At 45.8% G+C, this 21,855-nt stretch overlaps 1 protein-coding gene across 1 annotated transcript in view; it reads right to left on the minus strand.

Annotated features, from left to right (window-relative positions):
• The window catches only part of rfc1 (replication factor C (activator 1) 1), a 56,298-nt gene that overhangs the window by 15,804 nt on the left and 18,639 nt on the right, over positions 1-21,855 (minus strand). The window contains exons 6-15 of the mRNA XM_055911916.1: positions 16,262-16,414; positions 15,496-15,843; positions 14,643-14,750; positions 14,380-14,559; positions 13,834-13,938; positions 6,496-6,889; positions 6,187-6,302; positions 5,916-6,030; positions 5,471-5,559; positions 382-519 (exon numbers count right to left, since the gene is read on the minus strand). Of these exons, the coding sequence (XP_055767891.1) occupies positions 382-519; positions 5,471-5,559; positions 5,916-6,030; positions 6,187-6,302; positions 6,496-6,889; positions 13,834-13,938; positions 14,380-14,559; positions 14,643-14,750; positions 15,496-15,843; positions 16,262-16,414 (1,746 nt within the window). The remainder of the gene's footprint in view (positions 1-381; positions 520-5,470; positions 5,560-5,915; positions 6,031-6,186; positions 6,303-6,495; positions 6,890-13,833; positions 13,939-14,379; positions 14,560-14,642; positions 14,751-15,495; positions 15,844-16,261; positions 16,415-21,855) is intronic.

The raw sequence follows: 21,855 nt of genomic DNA on the forward strand, positions 1-21,855 counted from the left end.
GAGAGAGAGGAGAGGGAGAGAGAGAGATTAACATGAAAGCTGTGTGTGTTTGTTTCTGTGTGATCCTGTGTGTGTGTGTTCCTGTGTGTGTGTGTGTGTGTGTGTGTGTTCCTGTGTGTGTGTGTGTTCCTGTGTGTGTGTGTGTGTGTGTGTTCCTGTGTGTGTGTGTGTGTGTGTTCCTGTGTGTGTGTGTGTGTGTGTGTGTGTTCCTGTGTGTGTGTGTTCCTGTGTGTGTGTGTGTGTGTGTACCTGTGCGTGTGTGTGTGTGTGTACCTGTGCGTGTGTGTGTGTGTACCTGTGCGTGTGTGTGTGTGTTCCTGTGCGTGTGTTCCTGTGCGTGTGTGTGTGTTCCTGTGTGTGTGTGTGTGTGTGTGTGTGTACCTTGATCTGCTCCAGTCGTGGTCTCTGGAAGCGCAGGTCAAAGCAGTAGTTGGCCAGAGAGCGGATCTTCTGGTGATTACGATCATTACACATACAGATGATGGGGATCCGGGACTGTTTAATCAGACCTATCATCTCCTACAGGGGTCAGAGGTCATTACACATACAGATGATGGGGATCCGGGACTGTTTAATCAGACCTATCATCTCCTACAGGGGTCAGAGGTCATTACACATACAGATGATGGGGATCCGGGACTGTTTAATCAGACCTATCATCTCCTACAGGGGTCAGAGGTCGTTACAGATGATGGGGATCCGGGACTGTTTAATCAGACCTATCATCTCCTACAGGGGTCAGAGGTCATTACACATACAGATGATGGGGATCCGGGACTGTTTAATCAGACCTATCATCTCCTACAGGGGTCAGAGGTCGTTACAGATGATGGGGATCCGGGACTGTTTAATCAGACCTATCATCTCCTACAGGGGTCAGAGGTCGTTACAGATGATGGGGATCCTGGACTGTTTAATCAGACCTATCATCTCCTACAGGGGTCAGAGGTCATTACACATACAGATGATGGGGATCCGGGACTGTTTAATCAGACCTATCATCTCCTACAGGGGTCAGAGGTCGTTACACATACAGATGATGGGGATCCTGGACTGTTTAATCAGACCTATCATCTCCTACAGGGGTCAGAGGTCGTTACACATACAGATGATGGGGATCCTGGACTGTTTAATCAGACCTATCATCTCCTACAGGGGTCAGAGGTCATTACACATACAGATGATGGGGATCCGGGACTGTTTAATCAGACCTATCATCTCCTACAGGGGTCAGAGGTCATTACACATACAGATGATGGGGATCCTGGACTGTTTAATCAGACCTATCATCTCCTACAGGGGTCAGAGGTCGTTACACATACAGATGATGGGGATCCGGGACTGTTTAATCAGACCTATCATCTCCTACAGGGGTCAGAGGTCATTACACATACAGATGATGGGGATCCTGGACTGTTTAATCAGACCTATCATCTCCTACAGGGGTCAGAGGTCATTACACATACAGATGATGGGGATCCGGGACTGTTTAATCAGACCTATCATCTCCTACAGGGGTCAGAGGTCGTTACACATACAGATGATGGGGATCCTGGACTGTTTAATCAGACCTATCATCTCCTACAGGGGTCAGAGGTCGTTACACATACAGATGATGGGGATCCGGGACTGTTTAATCAGACCTATCATCTCCTACAGGGGTCAGAGGTCATTACACATACAGATGATGGGGATCCGGGACTGTTTAATCAGACCTATCATCTCCTACAGGGGTCAGAGGTCGTTACACATACAGATGATGGGGATCCTGGACTGTTTAATCAGACCTATCATCTCCTACAGGGGTCAGAGGTCGTTACACATACAGATGATGGGGATCCTGGACTGTTTAATCAGACCTATCATCTCCTACAGGGGTCAGAGGTCATTACACATACAGATGATGGGGATCCGGGACTGTTTAATCAGACCTATCATCTCCTACAGGGGTCAGAGGTCATTACACATACAGATGATGGGGATCCGGGACTGTTTAATCAGACCTATCATCTCCTACAGGGGTCAGAGGTCATTACAGATGATGGGGATCCGGGACTGTTTAATCAGACCTATCATCTCCTACAGGGGTCAGAGGTCGTTACACATACAGATGATGGGGATCCGGGACTGTTTAATCAGACCTATCATCTCCTACAGGGGTCAGAGGTCATTACACATACAGATGATGGGGATCCGGGACTGTTTAATCAGACCTATCATCTCCTACAGGGGTCAGAGGTCATTACACATACAGATGATGGGGATCCTGGACTGTTTAATCAGACCTATCATCTCCTACAGGGGTCAGAGGTCATTACACATACATATGATGGGGATCCGGGACTGTTTAATCAGACCTATCATCTCCTACAGGGGTCAGAGGTCGTTACACATACAGATGATGGGGATCCGGGACTGTTTAATCAGACCTATCATCTCCTACAGGGGTCAGAGGTCATTACACATACAGATGATGGGGATCCGGGACTGTTTAATCAGACCTATCATCTCCTACAGGGGTCAGAGGTCATTACACATACAGATGATGGGGATCCGGGACTGTTTAATCAGACCTATCATCTCCTACAGGGGTCAGAGGTCGTTACACATACAGATGATGGGGATCCGGGACTGTTTAATCAGACCTATCATCTCCTACAGGGGTCAGAGGTCATTACACATACAGATGATGGGGATCCGGGACTGTTTAATCAGACCTATCATCTCCTACAGGGGTCAGAGGTCATTACACATACAGATGATGGGGATCCGGGACTGTTTAATCAGACCTATCATCTCCTACAGGGGTCAGAGGTCATTACAGATGATGGGGATCCGGGACTGTTTAATCAGACCTATCATCTCCTACAGGGGTCAGAGGTCGTTACACATACAGATGATGGGGATCCTGGACTGTTTAATCAGACCTATCATCTCCTACAGGGGTCAGAGGTCGTTACAGATGATGGGGATCCTGGACTGTTTAATCAGACCTATCATCTCCTACAGGGGTAAGAGGTCATTACACATACAGATGATGGGGATCCGGGACTGTTTAATCAGACCTATCATCTCCTACAGGGGTCAGAGGTCGTTACACATACAGATGATGGGGATCCGGGACTGTTTAATCAGACCTATCATCTCCTACAGGGGTCAGAGGTCATTACACATACAGATGATGGGGATCCGGGACTGTTTAATCAGACCTATCATCTCCTACAGGGGTCAGAGGTCATTACACATACAGATGATGGGGATCCGGGACTGTTTAATCAGACCTATCATCTCCTACAGGGGTCAGAGGTCATTACAGATGATGGGGATCCTGGACTGTTTAATCAGACCTATCATCTCCTACAGGGGTCAGAGGTCATTACACATACAGATGATGGGGATCCGGGACTGTTTAATCAGACCTATCATCTCCTACAGGGGTCAGAGGTCATTACACATACAGATGATGGGGATCCGGGACTGTTTAATCAGACCTATCATCTCCTACAGGGGTCAGAGGTCATTACAGATGATGGGGATCCTGGACTGTTTAATCAGACCTATCATCTCCTACAGGGGTCAGAGGTCATTACAGATACAGATGATGGGGATCCGGGACTGTTTAATCAGACCTATCATCTCCTACAGGGGTCAGAGGTCATTACAGATGATGGGGATCCGGGACTGTTTAATCAGACCTATCATCTCCTACAGGGGTCAGAGGTCGTTACACATACAGATGATGGGGATCCTGGACTGTTTAATCAGACCTATCATCTCCTACAGGGGTCAGAGGTCGTTACAGATGATGGGGATCCTGGACTGTTTAATCAGACCTATCATCTCCTACAGGGGTCAGAGGTCATTACACATACAGATGATGGGGATCCGGGACTGTTTAATCAGACCTATCATCTCCTACAGGGGTCAGAGGTCGTTACACATACAGATGATGGGGATCCGGGACTGTTTAATCAGACCTATCATCTCCTACAGGGGTCAGAGGTCATTACACATACAGATGATGGGGATCCGGGACTGTTTAATCAGACCTATCATCTCCTACAGGGGTCAGAGGTCATTACAGATGATGGGGATCCTGGACTGCTTAATCAGACCTATCATCTCCTACAGGGGTCAAAGGTCAGAGGTCATTACACATACAGATGATGGGGATCCTGGACTGTTTAATCAGACCTATCATCTCCTACAGGGGTCAGAGGTCATTACACATACAGATGATGGGGATCCGGGACTGTTTAATCAGACCTATCATCTCCTACAGGGGTCAGAGGTCGTTACACATACAGATGATGGGGATCCGGGACTGTTTAATCAGACCTATCATCTCCTACAGGGGTCAGAGGTCAGAGGTCATTACACATACAGATGATGGGGATCCGGGACTGTTTAATCAGACCTATCATCTCCTACAGGGGTCAGAGGTCATTACACATACAGATGATGGGGATCCGGGACTGTTTAATCAGACCTATCATCTCCTACAGGGGTCAAAGGTCAGAGGTCATTACACATACAGATGATGGGGATCCGGGACTGTTTAATCAGACCTATCATCTCCTACAGGGGTCAGAGGTCATTACACATACAGATGATGGGGATCTGGGACTGTTTAATCAGACCTATCATCTCCTACAGGGGTCAGAGGTCGTTACACATACAGATGATGGGGATCCGGGACTGTTTAATCAGACCTATCATCTCCTACAGGGGTCAAAGGTCAGAGGTCATTACACATACAGATGATGGGGATCCTGGACTGTTTAATCAGACCTATCATCTCCTACAGGGGTCAGAGGTCATTACACATACAGATGATGGGGATCCGGGACTGTTTAATCAGACCTATCATCTCCTACAGGGGTCAGAGGTCATTACACATACAGATGATGGGGATCCTGGACTGTTTAATCAGACCTATCATCTCCTACAGGGGTCAGAGGTCATTACACATACAGATGATGGGTATCTGGGACTGTTTAATCAAACCTATCATCTCCTACAGGGGTCAGAGGTCGTTACACATACAGATGGGGATCCTGGACTGTTTAATCAGACCTATCATCTCCTACAGGGGTCAGAGGTCGTTACACATACAGATGATGGGGATCCGGGACTGTTTAATCAGACCTATCATCTCCTACAGGGGTCAGAGGTCGTTACACATACAGATGATGGGGATCCGGGACTGTTTAATCAGACCTATCATCTCCTACAGGGGTCAGAGGTCGTTACACATACAGATGATGGGGATCCGGGACTGTTTAATCAGACCTATCATCTCCTACAGGGGTCAGAGGTCGATACACATACAGATGATGGGGATCCTGGACTGTTTAATCAGACCTATCATCTCCTACAGGGGTCAGAGGTCGTTACACATACAGATGATGGGGATCCGGGACTGTTTAATCAGACCTATCATCTCCTATAGGGGTCAAAGAGGAAGTACCTGGATTCCTCCCCGGTCTTCGTTGCCTGCCATGCCATCGATCTCATCCATGATGAGAACATGTTTACTACTGACTGTCTGAGACGAACCTGGAGAGAGAGAGAGAGAGACGGGGGAGGAGGGGAGACAGATAGGGGAGGAGGGGAGAGAGGGGAGAGAGAGAGAGGAGGGGAGAGAGAGAGAGGAGGGGAGAGAGAGAGAGGCAGGGAGAGAGAGAGAGGAGGGGAGAGAGGGAGGACGGGAGAGAGAGGGAGGAGGGGAGAGAGAGAGAGGGGAGAGGAGGGGAGAGAGATGGAAGAGAGAGAGGGAGGAGGGGAGAGTAAACAAATAAGAAATATAATTAAATTCCATCCACAAAGTGCAATTTGGTTGCAGAAAAATTATGTGTTGTGATGATGTGTGTGGTATGGTATGGTGAGGTGTATGTGTGTGTGTGTGTGTGTACCTGTGTAGAAGTTGTTGATACTGGTGTTGTTCAGAGACTCAGCGATCACCTGTTTCAGACTGTTCTTACTGCGGGTACAGCTGGCATTCATCTCTACATAGCTGTAGCCCAGCTCCTACACACACACACACACACACACACACACACACACACACACACACACACACACACACACACACACACACACACACACACAGAAAGAGACAAACAGAAAGTGAGATGTAGAAACCAGAGAAGAGGAGGTCCAGAGAGGTGTGTAATCCAGACTGACCTCACAGACCAAGGCAGCTGTGGTGGTCTTGCCCACGCCAGGAGGTCCAGACAGCAGAGCCGCCTTGAAGCTTGACCCGTTATCCTTACTGCTGGTGAACTTACCAAACCCTCTGCCTGGGAGACATGGAGGGCACACATTATTTATCTACTGCTAACAGAGTATATAAACACTACTAGACACACAGAGAGAGACAGACAGAGACAGACAAACAGACAGACAGACAGAGACAGAGAGAGAGAGAGAGAGAGAGAGACAGAGAGAGAGAGAGAGACAGAGAGAGACAGAGAGAGAGACAGAGAGACTGACCTGCTGGTTTAGCCCCTCCCACTGCATGGTGGGTGTGCCAGTTCTTCAGCCAGCGAAGCAACTTATTGGCTTGGCTCTGGTCTCCCTGCTGACCAATCACAGCCTTCAGATTCTGGGGGCGGTACTTATCCACCCAGAGCAGACTGAAATCTTCACCCGCGGATGAGGGCGAAGACGGAGTGGCAGAGGAGGAAGATGATTGGCTCTTACCCCCCAAGTCCAGCCCTCTTTTGACCCCTGAACCTGTACTCCTCCCTGGGGGGGTCACGCTGTCCCCCACCCTGACTCCTCGCCGCGACGCTGAGCCAGGTTTGGAGGGGCTGGGGTTCTTGGAGCGAGTTTTTGGGGACTGTTTGGGAGTGCGGGGGCAGGTCTTGGTGTCCGGGGTTCTGCTCTTAAATAGGACGACAGGAGATACAACAAGTTAACATCCTCACCAGGAAGACAGAGGAGATACAACATCCTCACCAGGAAGACAGAGGACATACAACATCCTCACCAGGAAGACAGAGGACACACAACATCCTCACCAGGAAGACACAACATCCTCACCAGGAAGACAGAGGACATACAACATCCTCACCAGGAAGACAGAGGAGATACAACATCCTCACCAGGAAGACAGAGGAGATACAACATCCTCACCAGGAAGACAGAGGACATACAACATCCTCACCAGGAAGACAGAGGACATACAACATCCTCACCAGGAAGACAGAGGACATACAACATCCTCACCAGGAAGACAGAGGACATACAACATCCTCACCAGGAAGACAGAGGACATACAACATCCTCACCAGGAAGACAGAGGACATACAACATCCTCACCAGGAAGACAGAGGAGATACAACATCCTGACCAGGAAGACAGAGGAGATACAACATCCTCACCAGGAAGACACAACATCCTCACCAGGAAGACACAACATCCTCACCAGGAAGACACAACATCCTCACCAGGAAGACAGAGGACATACAACATCCTCACCAGGAAGACAGAGGACATACAACATCCTCACCAGGAAGACAGAGGACATACAACATCCTCACCAGGAAGACAGAGGACATACAACATCCTCACCAGGAAGACAGAGGAGATACAACATCCTGACCAGGAAGACAGAGGAGATACAACATCCTCACCAGGAAGACACAACATCCTCACCAGGAAGACACAACATCCTCACCAGGAAGACAGAGGACATACAACATCCTCACCAGGAAGACAGAGGACATACAACCTCCTCACCAGGAAGACAGAGGAGATACAACCTCCTCACCAGGAAGACAGAGGAGATACAACATCCTCACCAGGAAGACAGACGACATACAACATCCTCACCAGGAAGACACAACATCCTCACCAGGAAGACAGAGGACATACAACATCCTCACCAGGAAGACACAACATCCTCACCAGGAAGACAGAGGACATACAACATCCTCACCAGGAAGACACAACATCCTCACCAGGAAGACAGAGGACATACAACATCCTCACCAGGAAGACACAACATCCTCACCAGGAAGACAGAGGACATACAACATCCTCACCAGGAAGACACAACATCCTCACCAGGAAGACAGAGGACATACAACATCCTCACCAGGAAGACACAACATCCTCACCAGGAAGACAGAGGACACACAACATCCTCACCAGGAAGACAGAGGACATACAACATCCTCACCAGGAAGACAGAGGACATACAACATCCTCACCAGGAAGACAGAGGACACACAACATCCTCACCAGGAAGACAGAGGACATACAACATCCTCACCAGGAAGACAGAGGACACACAACATCCTCACCAGGAAGACAGAGGACATACAACATCCTCACCAGGAAGACACAACATCCTCACCAGGAAGACAGAGGACATACAACATCCTCACCAGGAAGACAGAGGACACACAACATCCTCACCAGGAAGACAGAGGACATACAACATCCTCACCAGGAAGACACAACATCCTCACCAGGAAGACAGAGGACATACAACATCCTCACCAGGAAGACAGAGGACATACAACATCCTCACCAGGAAGACACAACATCCTCACCAGGAAGACAGAGGACATACAACATCCTCACCAGGAAGACAGAGGACATACAACATCCTCACCAGGAAGACAGAGGACATACAACATCCTCACCAGGAAGACAGAGGACATACAACATCCTCACCAGGAAGACAGAGGACATACAACATCCTCACCAGGAAGACAGAGGACATACAACATCCTCACCAGGAAGACAGAGGAGATACAACATCCTGACCAGGAAGACAGAGGAGATACAACATCCTCACCAGGAAGACACAACATCCTCACCAGGAAGACACAACATCCTCACCAGGAAGACAGAGGACATACAACATCCTCACCAGGAAGACAGAGGACATACAACCTCCTCACCAGGAAGACAGAGGAGATACAACCTCCTCACCAGGAAGACAGAGGAGATACAACATCCTCACCAGGAAGACAGAGGACATACAACATCCTCACCAGGAAGACACAACATCCTCACCAGGAAGACAGAGGACATACAACATCCTCACCAGGAAGACAGAGGACATACAACATCCTCACCAGGAAGAAAGAGGACATACAACATCCTGACCAGGAAGACAGAGGACACACAACATCCTCACCAGGAAGACACAACATCCTCACCAGGAAGACACAACATCCTCACCAGGAAGACACAACATCCTCACCAGGAAGACAGAGGACATACAACATCCTCACCAGGAAGACAGAGGACATACAACATCCTCACCAGGAAGACACAACATCCTCACCAGGAAGATACAACATCCTCACCAGGAAGACACAACATCCTCACCAGGAAGACACAACATCCTCACCAGGAAGACAGAGGACATACAACATCCTCACCAGGAAGACAGAGGACATACACCATCCTCACCAGGAAGACACAACATCCTCACCAGGAAGACAGAGGACACACAACCTCCTCACCAGGAAGACAGAGGAGATACAACATCCTCACCAGGAAGACAGAGGACATACAACATCCTCACCAGGAAGACAGAGGAGATACAACATCCTCACCAGGAAGACACAACATCCTCACCAGGAAGACAGAGGACACACAACATCCTCACCAGGAAGAGAGAGGAGATACAACATCCTCACCAGGAAGACAGAGGACACACAACATCCTCACCAGGAAGACAGAGGACACACAACATCCTCACCAGGAAGACAGAGGACATACAACATCCTCACCAGGAAGACAGAGGACATACAACATCCTCACCAGGAAGACAGAGGAGATACAACAAGTTCACCAGGAAGACAGAGGACATACAACATCCTCACCAGGAAGACAGAGGACATACAACATCCTCACCAGGAAGACAGAGGACATACAACATCCTCACCAGGAAGACACAACATCCTCACCAGGAAGACAGAGGACATACAACATCCTCACCAGGAAGACAGAGGACACACAACATCCTCACCAGGAAGACAGAGGACATACAACATCCTCACCAGGAAGACAGAGGAGATACAACATCCTCACCAGGAAGATACAACATCCTCACCAGGAAGATACAACATCCTCACCAGGAAGACAGAGGAGATACAACATCCTGACCAGGAAGACAGAGGACATACAACATCCTCACCAGGAAGACAGAGGACACACAACATCCTGACCAGGAAGACAGAGGACACACAACATCCTCACCAGGAAGACAGAGGACATACAACATCCTCACCAGGAAGACAGAGGACATACAACATCCTCACCAGGAAGACAGAGGACATACAACATCCTCACCAGGAAGACAGAGGACATACAACATCCTCACCAGGAAGACAGAGGACATACAACATCCTCACCAGGAAGACAGAGGACATACAACATCCTGACCAGGAAGACAGAGGACATACAACATCCTCACCAGGAAGACAGAGGAGATACAACATCCTCACCAGGAAGACAGAGGACATACAACATCCTCACCAGGAAGACAGAGGACATACAACATCCTGACCAGGAAGACACAACATCCTCACCAGGAAGACAGAGGACATACAACATCCTCACCAGGAAGACAGAGGACATACAACATCCTCACCAGGAAGACACAACATCCTCACCAGGAAGACAGAGGACATACAACATCCTCACCAGGAAGACAGAGGACATACAACATCCTCACCAGGAAGACAGAGGACATACAACATCCTCACCAGGAAGACAGAGGACATACAACATCCTCACCAGGAAGACACAACATCCTCACCAGGAAGACAGAGGACATACAACATCCTCACCAGGAAGACAGAGGACATACAACATCCTCACCAGGAAGACACAACATCCTCACCAGGAAGACAGGGGACATACAACATCCTCACCAGGAAGACACAACATCCTCACCAGGAAGACAGAGGAGATACAACATCCTGACCAGGAAGACAGAGGACATACAACATCCTCACCAGGAAGACACAACATCCTCACCAGGAAGACAGAGGACATACAACATCCTGACCAGGAAGACAGAGGACATACAACATCCTCACCAGGAAGACAGAGGACATACAACATCCTCACCAGGAAGACAGAGGACACACAACATCCTCACCAGGAAGACAGAGGACATACAACATCCTGACCAGGAAGACACAACATCCTCACCAGGAAGACAGAGGACATACAACATCCTGACCAGGAAGACAGAGGACATACAACATCCTGACCAGGAAGACAGAGGACATACAACATCCTCACCAGGAAGACAGAGGACATACAACATCCTCACCAGGAAGACAGAGGACATACAACATCCTCACCAGGAAGACAGAGGAGATACAACATCCTGACCAGGAAGACAGAGGACATACAACATCCTGACCAGAAAGACACAACATCCTCACCAGGAAGACAGAGGACATACAACATCCTCACCAGGAAGATACAACATCCTCACCAGGAAGACAGAGGACATACAACATCCTCACCAGGAAGACACAACATCCTCACCAGGAAGACAGAGGACATACAACATCCTCACCAGGAAGACACAACATCCTCACCAGGAAGACAGAGGACATACAACATCCTCACCAGGAAGACAGAGGACATACAACATCCTCACCAGGAAGACACAACATCCTCACCAGGAAGACAGAGGACATACAACATCCTCACCAGGAAGACAGAGGACACACAACATCCTCACCAGGAAGACAGAGGACACACAACATCCTCACCAGGAAGACAGAGGACATACAACATCCTGACCAGGAAGACAGAGGACATACAACATCCTCACCAGGAAGACACAACATCCTCACCAGGAAGACACAACATCCTCACCAGGAAGACACAACATCCTCACCAGGAAGACACAACATCCTCACCAGGAAGACAGAGGACATACAACATCCTCACCAGGAAGACACAACATCCTCACCAGGAAGACACAACATCCTCACCAGGAAGACAGAGGACATACAACATCCTCACCAGGAAGACACAACATCCTCACCAGGAAGACAGAGGACATACAACATCCTCACCAGGAAGACACAACATCCTCACCAGGAAGACAGAGGACATACAACATCCTCACCAGGAAGACACAACATCCTCACCAGGAAGACAGAGGACATACAACATCCTCACCAGGAAGACACAACATCCTCACCAGGAAGACAGAGGACATACAACATCCTCACCAGGAAGACAGAGGACATACAACATCCTCACCAGGAAGACACAACATCCTCACCAGGAAGACAGAGGACATACAACATCCTCACCAGGAAGACAGAGGACACACAACATCCTCACCAGGAAGACAGAGGACACACAACATCCTCACCAGGAAGACAGAGGACATACAACATCCTCACCAGGAAGACACAACATCCTCACCAGGAAGACAGAGGAGATACAACATCCTGACCAGGAAGACAGAGGACATACAACATCCTCACCAGGAAGACACAACATCCTCACCAGGAAGACAGAGGAGATACAACATCCTCACCAGGAAGACACAACATCCTCACCAGGAAGACAGAGGACATACAACATCCTCACCAGGAAGACAGAACATCCTCACCAGGAAGACAGAGGACATACAACATCCTCACCAGGAAGACACAACATCCTCACCAGGAAGACAGAGGACATACAACATCCTCACCAGGCAGACATTAGTAATATTAGTAGTATTATATTAGTAATATTACATTAGTAATACCACATTAGTAATATTAGTAGTATTATATTAGTAATATAATATTAGTAGTATTATTGATATTGGCCGTATTATATTAGTTATATTACATTAGTAATATTAGTAGTATTATATTAGTTATTACATTAGTAATATTAGTAGTATTATATTAGTAATATTACATTAGTAATACCACATTAGTAATATTAGTAGTATTATATTAGTAATATAATATTAGTAGTATTATTAGTAATATAATATTAGTAGTATTATTAGTAATAATATTAGTAGTATTATTAGTAATATAATATTAGTAGTATTATTAGTAATATAATATTAGTAGTATTATTAGTAATATAATATTAGTAGTATTATTAGTAATATAATATTAGTAGTATTATTAGTAATATAATATTAGTAGTATTATTAGTAATATAATATTAGTAGTATTATATTATTGATATTAGCAGTATTATATTAGTAATATTAGTAGTATTATTAGTAATATAATATTAGTAGTATTATTAGTAATATAATATTAGTAGTATTATTAGTAATATAATATTAGTAGTATTATTAGTAATATAATATTAGTAGTATTATTAGTAATATAATATTAGTAGCATTATATTAGTAATATAATATTAGTAGTATTATTAGTAATATAATATTAGTAGTATTATATTATTGATATTAGCAGTATTATATTAGTAATATTAGTAGTATTATTAGTAATATAATATTAGTAGTATTATATTATTGATATTAGCAGTATTATATTAGTAATATTAGTAGTATTATATTAGTAATATTAGTAGTATTATATTAGTAATATTACATTAGTAATACCACATTAGTAATATTAGTAGTATTATTAGTAATATAATATTAGTAGTATTATATTATTGATATTAGTAGTATTATATTAGTAATATTACATTAGTAATACCACATTAGTAATATTAGTAGTATTATTAGTAATATAATATTAGTAGTATTATTAGTAATATAATATTAGTAGTATTATTAGTAATATAATATTAGTAGTATTATATTATTGATATTAGCAGTATTATATTAGTAATATTATTACTCACCTCTGCCTCGGCAGCAATCAGGTACTTGGATTTCTTCCCTGGTTTACTTCTGATGAGCTCCAACAGACCATCCTCATCCAGGATCTTAGTTCCAAACCCCTCCGCCTGGACACAGAGAGAGGAGAGAGAGGAGAAGCTATACTGAAAAAAACTGAGGTCAAAGAGAGAGCGAGAACGAGAGAGAGCGAGAACGAGAGAGAGCGAGAGCGAGAGAACGAGAGAGAGCGAGAGAGAACGAGAGAGAGCGAGAGAGAACGAGAGAGAGCGAGAGAGAGCGAGAGAGAACGAGAGAGCGAGAGAGAACGAGAGAGAGCGAGAGAGAACGAGAGAGAGAGAGAGAACGAGAGAGAGCGAGAACGAGAGAGAGAGAGAGCGAGAGCGAGAGAACGAGAGAGAGCGAGAGAGAACGAGAGAGCGAGAGAGAACGAGAGAGAGCGAGAGAGAACGAGAGAGAGAGAGAACGAGAGAGAGAGAGAGAACGAGAGAGAGAGAGAACGAGAGAGAGAGAGAACGAGAGAGAGGTAAATAAGTGAACCTTTTGTGTACCTTCTCAGTCTTGGCCGCTCCTCCATCTCTGCCCATCACCAGGTATGTAGTCCTCTTACTGACGTTACTGGTCACCTTCCCTCCGTATCGCTCTATCAGGGACTTAGCATCCTCACGTTCCATACTCTCCAACACACCAGATATCACAAACACACATCCCTCCAGGCAGTTCTCTGCTCCCTGCACACACACAGGTTATATACACACACATTGTGTAGTATTATGGCGTTAGTGATCTGCGTGATATTGTGTGTTTGTCTTACAGTGGGTATGTGTTTAGACCCCAGGGCTCTGGGTCCGTCTCGGTTCAGGAAACTACGGAAGGCTGATGAGTTCCCTCGCTTCTTCTCTGAATCCTCTGGACTGGTGCTCTGGACACACACACACACGGTTACACAAAGTCACAGAGTCAGTCACCGTTATACACACTCAGTCACGGTAACACACACAGTCACGGTTACACAAAGAGTCACGGTTACACAAAGAGTCACGGTTACACAAAGAGTCACGGTTACACAAAGAGTCACGGTAACACACACAGTCACGGTAACACACACAGTCACGGTAACACACACAGGCACGGTAACACACACAGGCACGGTAACACACACAGTCACGGTTACACACAGTCACGGTTACACACACAGTCACGGTTACACACACAGTCACGGTAACACACACAGTCACGGTAACACACACAGTCACGGTAACACACACAGTCACGGTAACACACACAGTCACGGTAACACACACAGTCACGGTTACACACACAGTCACAGAGTCACCCACAGTCACATACAGTTACACACATTCACAGTCACACACAGTCAGTCACACATTCACAGTCACACACAGTCAGTCACACACAGTCAGTCACACACAGTCAGTCACACACAGTCAGTCACACACAGTCACACACAGTCAGTCACAGTCAGTCACAGTCAGTCACACACAGTCAGTCACAGTCAGTCACACACAGTCAGTCACACACAGTCAGTCACACACAGTCAGTCACACAGTCAGTCACACAGTCAGTCACACAGTCAGTCACACAGTCAGTCACACAGCTTTGGGTTATTTTCTTTGAACTATGACTGTTGATTTAAAAAGTTTCACCTCTTTCTTGGGGGAGGTTTTAAGAGTCGTAGGTGTGGTCACCATGGTTACACTTCCTGTTTTGGGCTTGGACTTCCTGTCTGTGCTTGAAGGGGTTAGGATCTCCTTTTTGGGAGAGACGGACGCTTTCCCTCCTCCTTCCTCTTCTTCCTCCCTTCTCTTCATCATGGACAGTTTGGAACTGGTCTTAACAAGGGGGAGCTTTTTAGGGGACGGACCGATCACGTCCTGGTTGTGGTCCCGCCCATTGGACTGTGATTGGCTGGTAGCGCTGCTGCGGGAGGAGTTAGCGCTGCTTTTGTTGGCTGACGTGTCAGAGCCCAGATCCTCACCAGAGTCCTTACGAGCCTGGACACACACACACACACACACAGATGGAACAACACACACACACACACACACACACACACACACAGTATGGAGGACAGAGGAGCCTCTTAAAGAAGAAGTTACAGGTCTGTGAGAGCCAGAAATCTTGCTTGTTTGTAGGTGACCAAATACTTATTTTCCACCATAATTTGCAAATTAATTAATTAAAAATCCTACAATGTGATTTTCTGGATTTTTTTCCCTCATTTTGTCTGTCATAGTTGAAGTGTACCTAAGATGAAAATTACAGGCCTCTCTCGTCTTTTTAAGTGGGAGAACTTGCACAATTGGTGGCTGACTAAATACTTTTTTGCCCCACTTTATATATTTCAATATATAGAGACATGTTGAATGTTTCAGAGAGAGAAAGAGAGAGTTTGTCGTGTGTGTTCTTCACCTTTTTGGCGTGTGGTTGCTGGTCCAACATGGCCAGGGTCTTGGCAAACTCCTCGTCCTCGTGGACCTGCCTCTCCAACTCCATGTCCTCGTCCATCTGCAGCTGCTGGGCGATGACCTCATCAGTCAGCGACTCATCACGGTCCTGAGAGAGCTGGACGAACAACACACAGCCGTCAACAACTAGTCAGACTACATACTAGACCTGGGTCTCATCATCAACAACTAGTCAGACTACACACTAGACCTGGGTCTCATCAACAACTAGTCAGACTACATACTAGACCTGGGTCTCATCAACAACTAGTCAGACTACATACTAGACCTGGGTCTCATCATCAACAACTAGTCAGACTACATACTAGACCTGGGTCTCATCAACAACAACTAGTCAGACTACACACTAGACCTGGGTCTCATCAACAACTAGTCAGACTACATACTAGACCTGGGTCTCATCATCAACAACTAGTCAGACTACACACTAGACCTGGGTCTCATCATCAACAACTAGTCAGACTACACACTAGACCTGGGTCTCATCATCAACTAGTCAGACTACACACTAGACCTGGGTCTCATCATCAACAACTAGCCAACTAGTCAGACTACACACTAGACCTGGGTCTCATCATCAACAACTAGTCAGACTACATACTAGACCTGGGTCTCATCAACAACAACTAGTCAGACTACATACTAGACCTGGGTCTCATCATCAACAACTAGTCAGACTACATACTAGACCTGGGTCTCATCATCAACTAGTCAGACTACACACTAGACCTGGGTCTCATCATCAACAACTAGTCAGACTACATACTAGACCTGGGTCTCATCATCAACAACTAGTCAGACTACATACTAGACCTGGGTCTCATCAACAACTAGTCAGACTACATACTAGACCTGGGTCTCATCATCAACAACTAGTCAGACTACACACTAGACCTGGGTCTCATCAACAACAACTAGTCAGACTACATACTAGACCTGGGTCTCATCAACAACTAGTCAGACTACACACTAGACCTGGGTCTCATCAACAACAACTAGTCAGACTACATACTAGACCTGGGTCTCATCAACAACAACTAGTCAGACTACATACTAGACCTGGGTCTCATCAACAACAACTAGTCAGACTACATACTAGACCTGGGTCTCATCAACAACAACTAGTCAACTAGTCAGACTACATACTAGACCTGGGTCTCATCATCATCAACTAGTCAGACTACATACTAGACCTGGGTCTCATCATCAACAACTAGTCAGACTACATACTAGACCTGGGTCTCATCATCAACAACTAGTCAGACTACATACTAGACCTGGGTCTCATCATCAACAACTAGTCAACTAGTCAGACTACATACTAGACCTGGGTCTCATCATCAACAACTAGTCAACTAGTCAGACTACATACTAGACCTGGGTCTCATCAACAACAACTAGTCAGACTACATACTAGACCTGGGTCTCATCATCAACAACTAGTCAACTAGTCAGACTACATACTAGACCTGGGTCTCATCAACAACAACTAGTCAGACTACATACTAGACCTGGGTCTCATCATCAACAACTAGTCAGACTACATACTAGACCTGGGTCTCATCATCAACTAGTCAGACTACACACTAGACCTGGGTCTCATCAACAACAACTAGTCAGACTACATACTAGACCTGGGTCTCATCATCAACAACTAGTCAACTAGTCAGACTACATACTAGACCTGGGTCTCATCAACAACAACTAGTCAGACTACATACTAGACCTGGGTCTCATCATCAACAACTAGTCAGACTACATACTAGACCTGGGTCTCATCAACAACAACTAGTCAGACTACACACTAGACCTGGGTCTCATCAACAACAACTAGTCAGACTACATACTAGACCTGGGTCTCATCATCAACTAGTCAGACTACACACTAGACCTGGGTCTCATCATCAACAACTAGTCAGACTACATACTAGACCTGGGTCTCATCAACAACTAGTCAACTAGTCAGACTACATACTAGACCTGGGTCTCATCAACAACAACTAGTCAGACTACATACTAGACCTGGGTCTCATCATCAACAACTAGTCAGACTACATACTAGACCTGGGTCTCATCAACAACAACTAGTCAGACTACACACTAGACCTGGGTCTCATCAACAACAACTAGTCAGACTACATACTAGACCTGGGTCTCATCATCAACTAGTCAGACTACACACTAGACCTGGGTCTCATCATCAACAACTAGTCAGACTACATACTAGACCTGGGTCTCATCAACAACTAGTCAACTAGTCAGACTACATACTAGACCTGGGTCTCATCAACAACAACTAGTCAGACTACATACTAGACCTGGGTCTCATCATCAACAACTAGTCAGACTACATACTAGACCTGGGTCTCATCAACAACTAGTCAGACTACATACTAGACCTGGGTCTCATCATCAACAACTAGTCAGACTACATACTAGACCTGGGTCTCATCATCAACAACTAGTCAGACTACATACTAGACCTGGGTCTCATCATCAACAACTAGTCAGACTACACACTAGACCTGGGTCTCATCATCAACTAGTCAGACTACATACTAGACCTGGGTCTCATCATCAACAACTAGTCAGACTACATACTAGACCTGGGTCTCATCATCAACAACTAGTCAGACTACACACTAGACCTGGGTCTCATCATCAACTAGTCAGACTACATACTAGACCTGGGTCTCATCAACAACAACTAGTCAGACTACATACTAGACCTGGGTCTCATCAACAACTAGTCAGACTACACACTAGACCTGGGTCTCATCAACAACAACTAGTCAGACTACATACTAGACCTGGGTCTCATCAACAACAACTAGTCAACTAGTCAGACTACATACTAGACCTGGGTCTCATCAACAACAACTAGTCAGACTACATACTAGACCTGGGTCTCATCATCAACTACTAGTCAGACTACATACTAGACCTGGGTCTCATCAACAACTAGTCAGACTACATACTAGACCTGGGTCTCATCAACAACTAGTCAGACTACATACTAGACCTGGGTCTCATCAACAACAACTAGTCAGACTACATACTAGACCTGGGTCTCATCATCAACAACTAGTCAGACTACATACTAGACCTGGGTCTCATCAACAACTAGTCAGACTACATACTAGACCTGGGTCTCATCAACAACTAGTCAGACTACATACTAGACCTGGGTCTCATCAACAACAACTAGTCAGACTACATACTAGACCTGGGTCTCATCATCAACAACAACTAGTCAGACTACATACTAGACCTGGGTCTCATCATCAACAACTAGTCAGACTACACACTAGACCTGGGTCTCATCAACAACTAGTCAGACTACATACTAGACCTGGGTCTCATCATCAACAACTAGTCAGACTACATACTAGACCTGGGTCTCATCATCAACAACTAGTCAGACTACACACTAGACCTGGGTCTCATCAACAACTAGTCAGACTACACACTAGACCTGGGTCTCATCAACAACAACTAGTCAGACTACATACTAGACCTGGGTCTCATCAACAACAACTAGTCAGACTACATACTAGACCTGGGTCTCATCAACAACAACTAGTCAGACTACATACTAGACCTGGGTCTCATCATCAACAACTAGTCAGACTACATACTAGACCTGGGTCTCATCAACAACAACTAGTCAGACTACATACTAGACCTGGGTCTCATCATCAACAACTAGTCAGACTACATACTAGACCTGGGTCTCATCATCAACAACTAGTCAGACTACATACTAGACCTGGGTCTCATCAACAACTAGTCAGACTACACACTAGACCTGGGTCTCGTCATCAACAACTAGTCAGACTACACACTAGACCTGGGTCTCATCATCAACAACTAGTCAGACTACATACTAGACCTGGGTCTCATCAACAACTAGTCAGACTACACACTAGACCTGGGTCTCATCAACAACAACTAGTCAGACTACATACTAGACCTGGGTCTCATCATCAACAACTAGTCAGACTACATACTAGACCTGGGTCTCATCAACAACAACTAGTCAGACTACACACTAGACCTGGGTCTCATCATCAACAACTAGTCAGACTACATACTAGACCTGGGTCTCATCAACAACAACTAGTCAGACTACACACTAGACCTGGGTCTCATCATCAACAACTAGTCAGACTACATACTAGACCTGGGTCTCATCAACAACAACTAGTCAGACTACATACTAGACCTGGGTCTCATCATCAACAACTAGTCAGACTACATACTAGACCTGGGTCTCATCATCAACTACTAGTCAGACTACATACTAGACCTGGGTCTCATCATCAACAACTAGTCAACTAGTCAGACTACATACTAGACCTGGGTCTCATCATCAACTAGTCAGACTACATACTAGACCTGGGTCTCATCATCAACAACTAGTCAACTAGTCAGACTACATACTAGACCTGGGTCTCATCAACAACTAGTCAGACTACATACTAGACCTGGGTCTCATCAACAACAACTAGTCAGACTACAGACTAGACCTGGGTCTCATCATCAACAACTAGTCAGACTACATACTAGACCTGGGTCTCATCATCAACAACTAGTCAGACTACATACTAGACCTGGGTCTCATCAACAACTAGTCAGACTACATACTAGACCTGGGTCTCATCATCAACAACTAGTCAACTAGTCAGACTACATACTAGACCTGGGTCTCATCAACAACTAGTCAGACTACATACTAGACCTGGGTCTCATCATCAACAACTAGTCAGACTACATACTAGACCTGAGTCTCATCATCAACAACTAGTCAGACTACATACTAGACCTGGGTCTCATCAACAACAACTAGTCAGACTACATACTAGACCTGGGTCTCATCAACAACAACTAGTCAGACTACATACTAGACCTGGGTCTCATCATCAACAACTAGTCAGACTACATACTAGACCTGGGTCTCATCATCAACAACTAGTCAGACTACATACTAGACCTGGGTCTCATCATCAACAACTAGTCAGACTACATACTAGACCTGGGTCTCATCATCAACTACTAGTCAGACTACATACTAGACCTGGGTCTCATCAACAACTAGTCAGACTACATACTAGACCTGGGTCTCATCAACAACTAGTCAGACTACATACTAGACCTGGGTCTCATCATCAACAACTAGTCAACTAGTCAGACTACACACTAGACCTGGGTCTCATCATCAACAACTAGTCAGGCTACATACTAGACCTGGGTCTCATCATCAACTACTAGTCAGACTACACACTAGACCTGGGTCTCATCATCAACAACTAGTCAGACTACATACTAGACCTGGGTCTCATCATCAACTACTAGTCAGACTACATACTAGACCTGGGTCTCATCAACAACTAGTCAGACTACATACTAGACCTGGGTCTCATCATCAACAACTAGTCAACTAGTCAGACTACACACTAGACCTGGGTCTCATCATCAACAACTAGTCAGACTACATACTAGACCTGGGTCTCATCATCAACAACTAGTCAACTAGTC

The sequence above is a fragment of the Salvelinus fontinalis genome, unplaced genomic scaffold (genome assembly GCF_029448725.1).
Source record: "Salvelinus fontinalis isolate EN_2023a unplaced genomic scaffold, ASM2944872v1 scaffold_0107, whole genome shotgun sequence".
Taxonomy (NCBI): Eukaryota; Metazoa; Chordata; class Actinopteri; order Salmoniformes; family Salmonidae; genus Salvelinus; species Salvelinus fontinalis.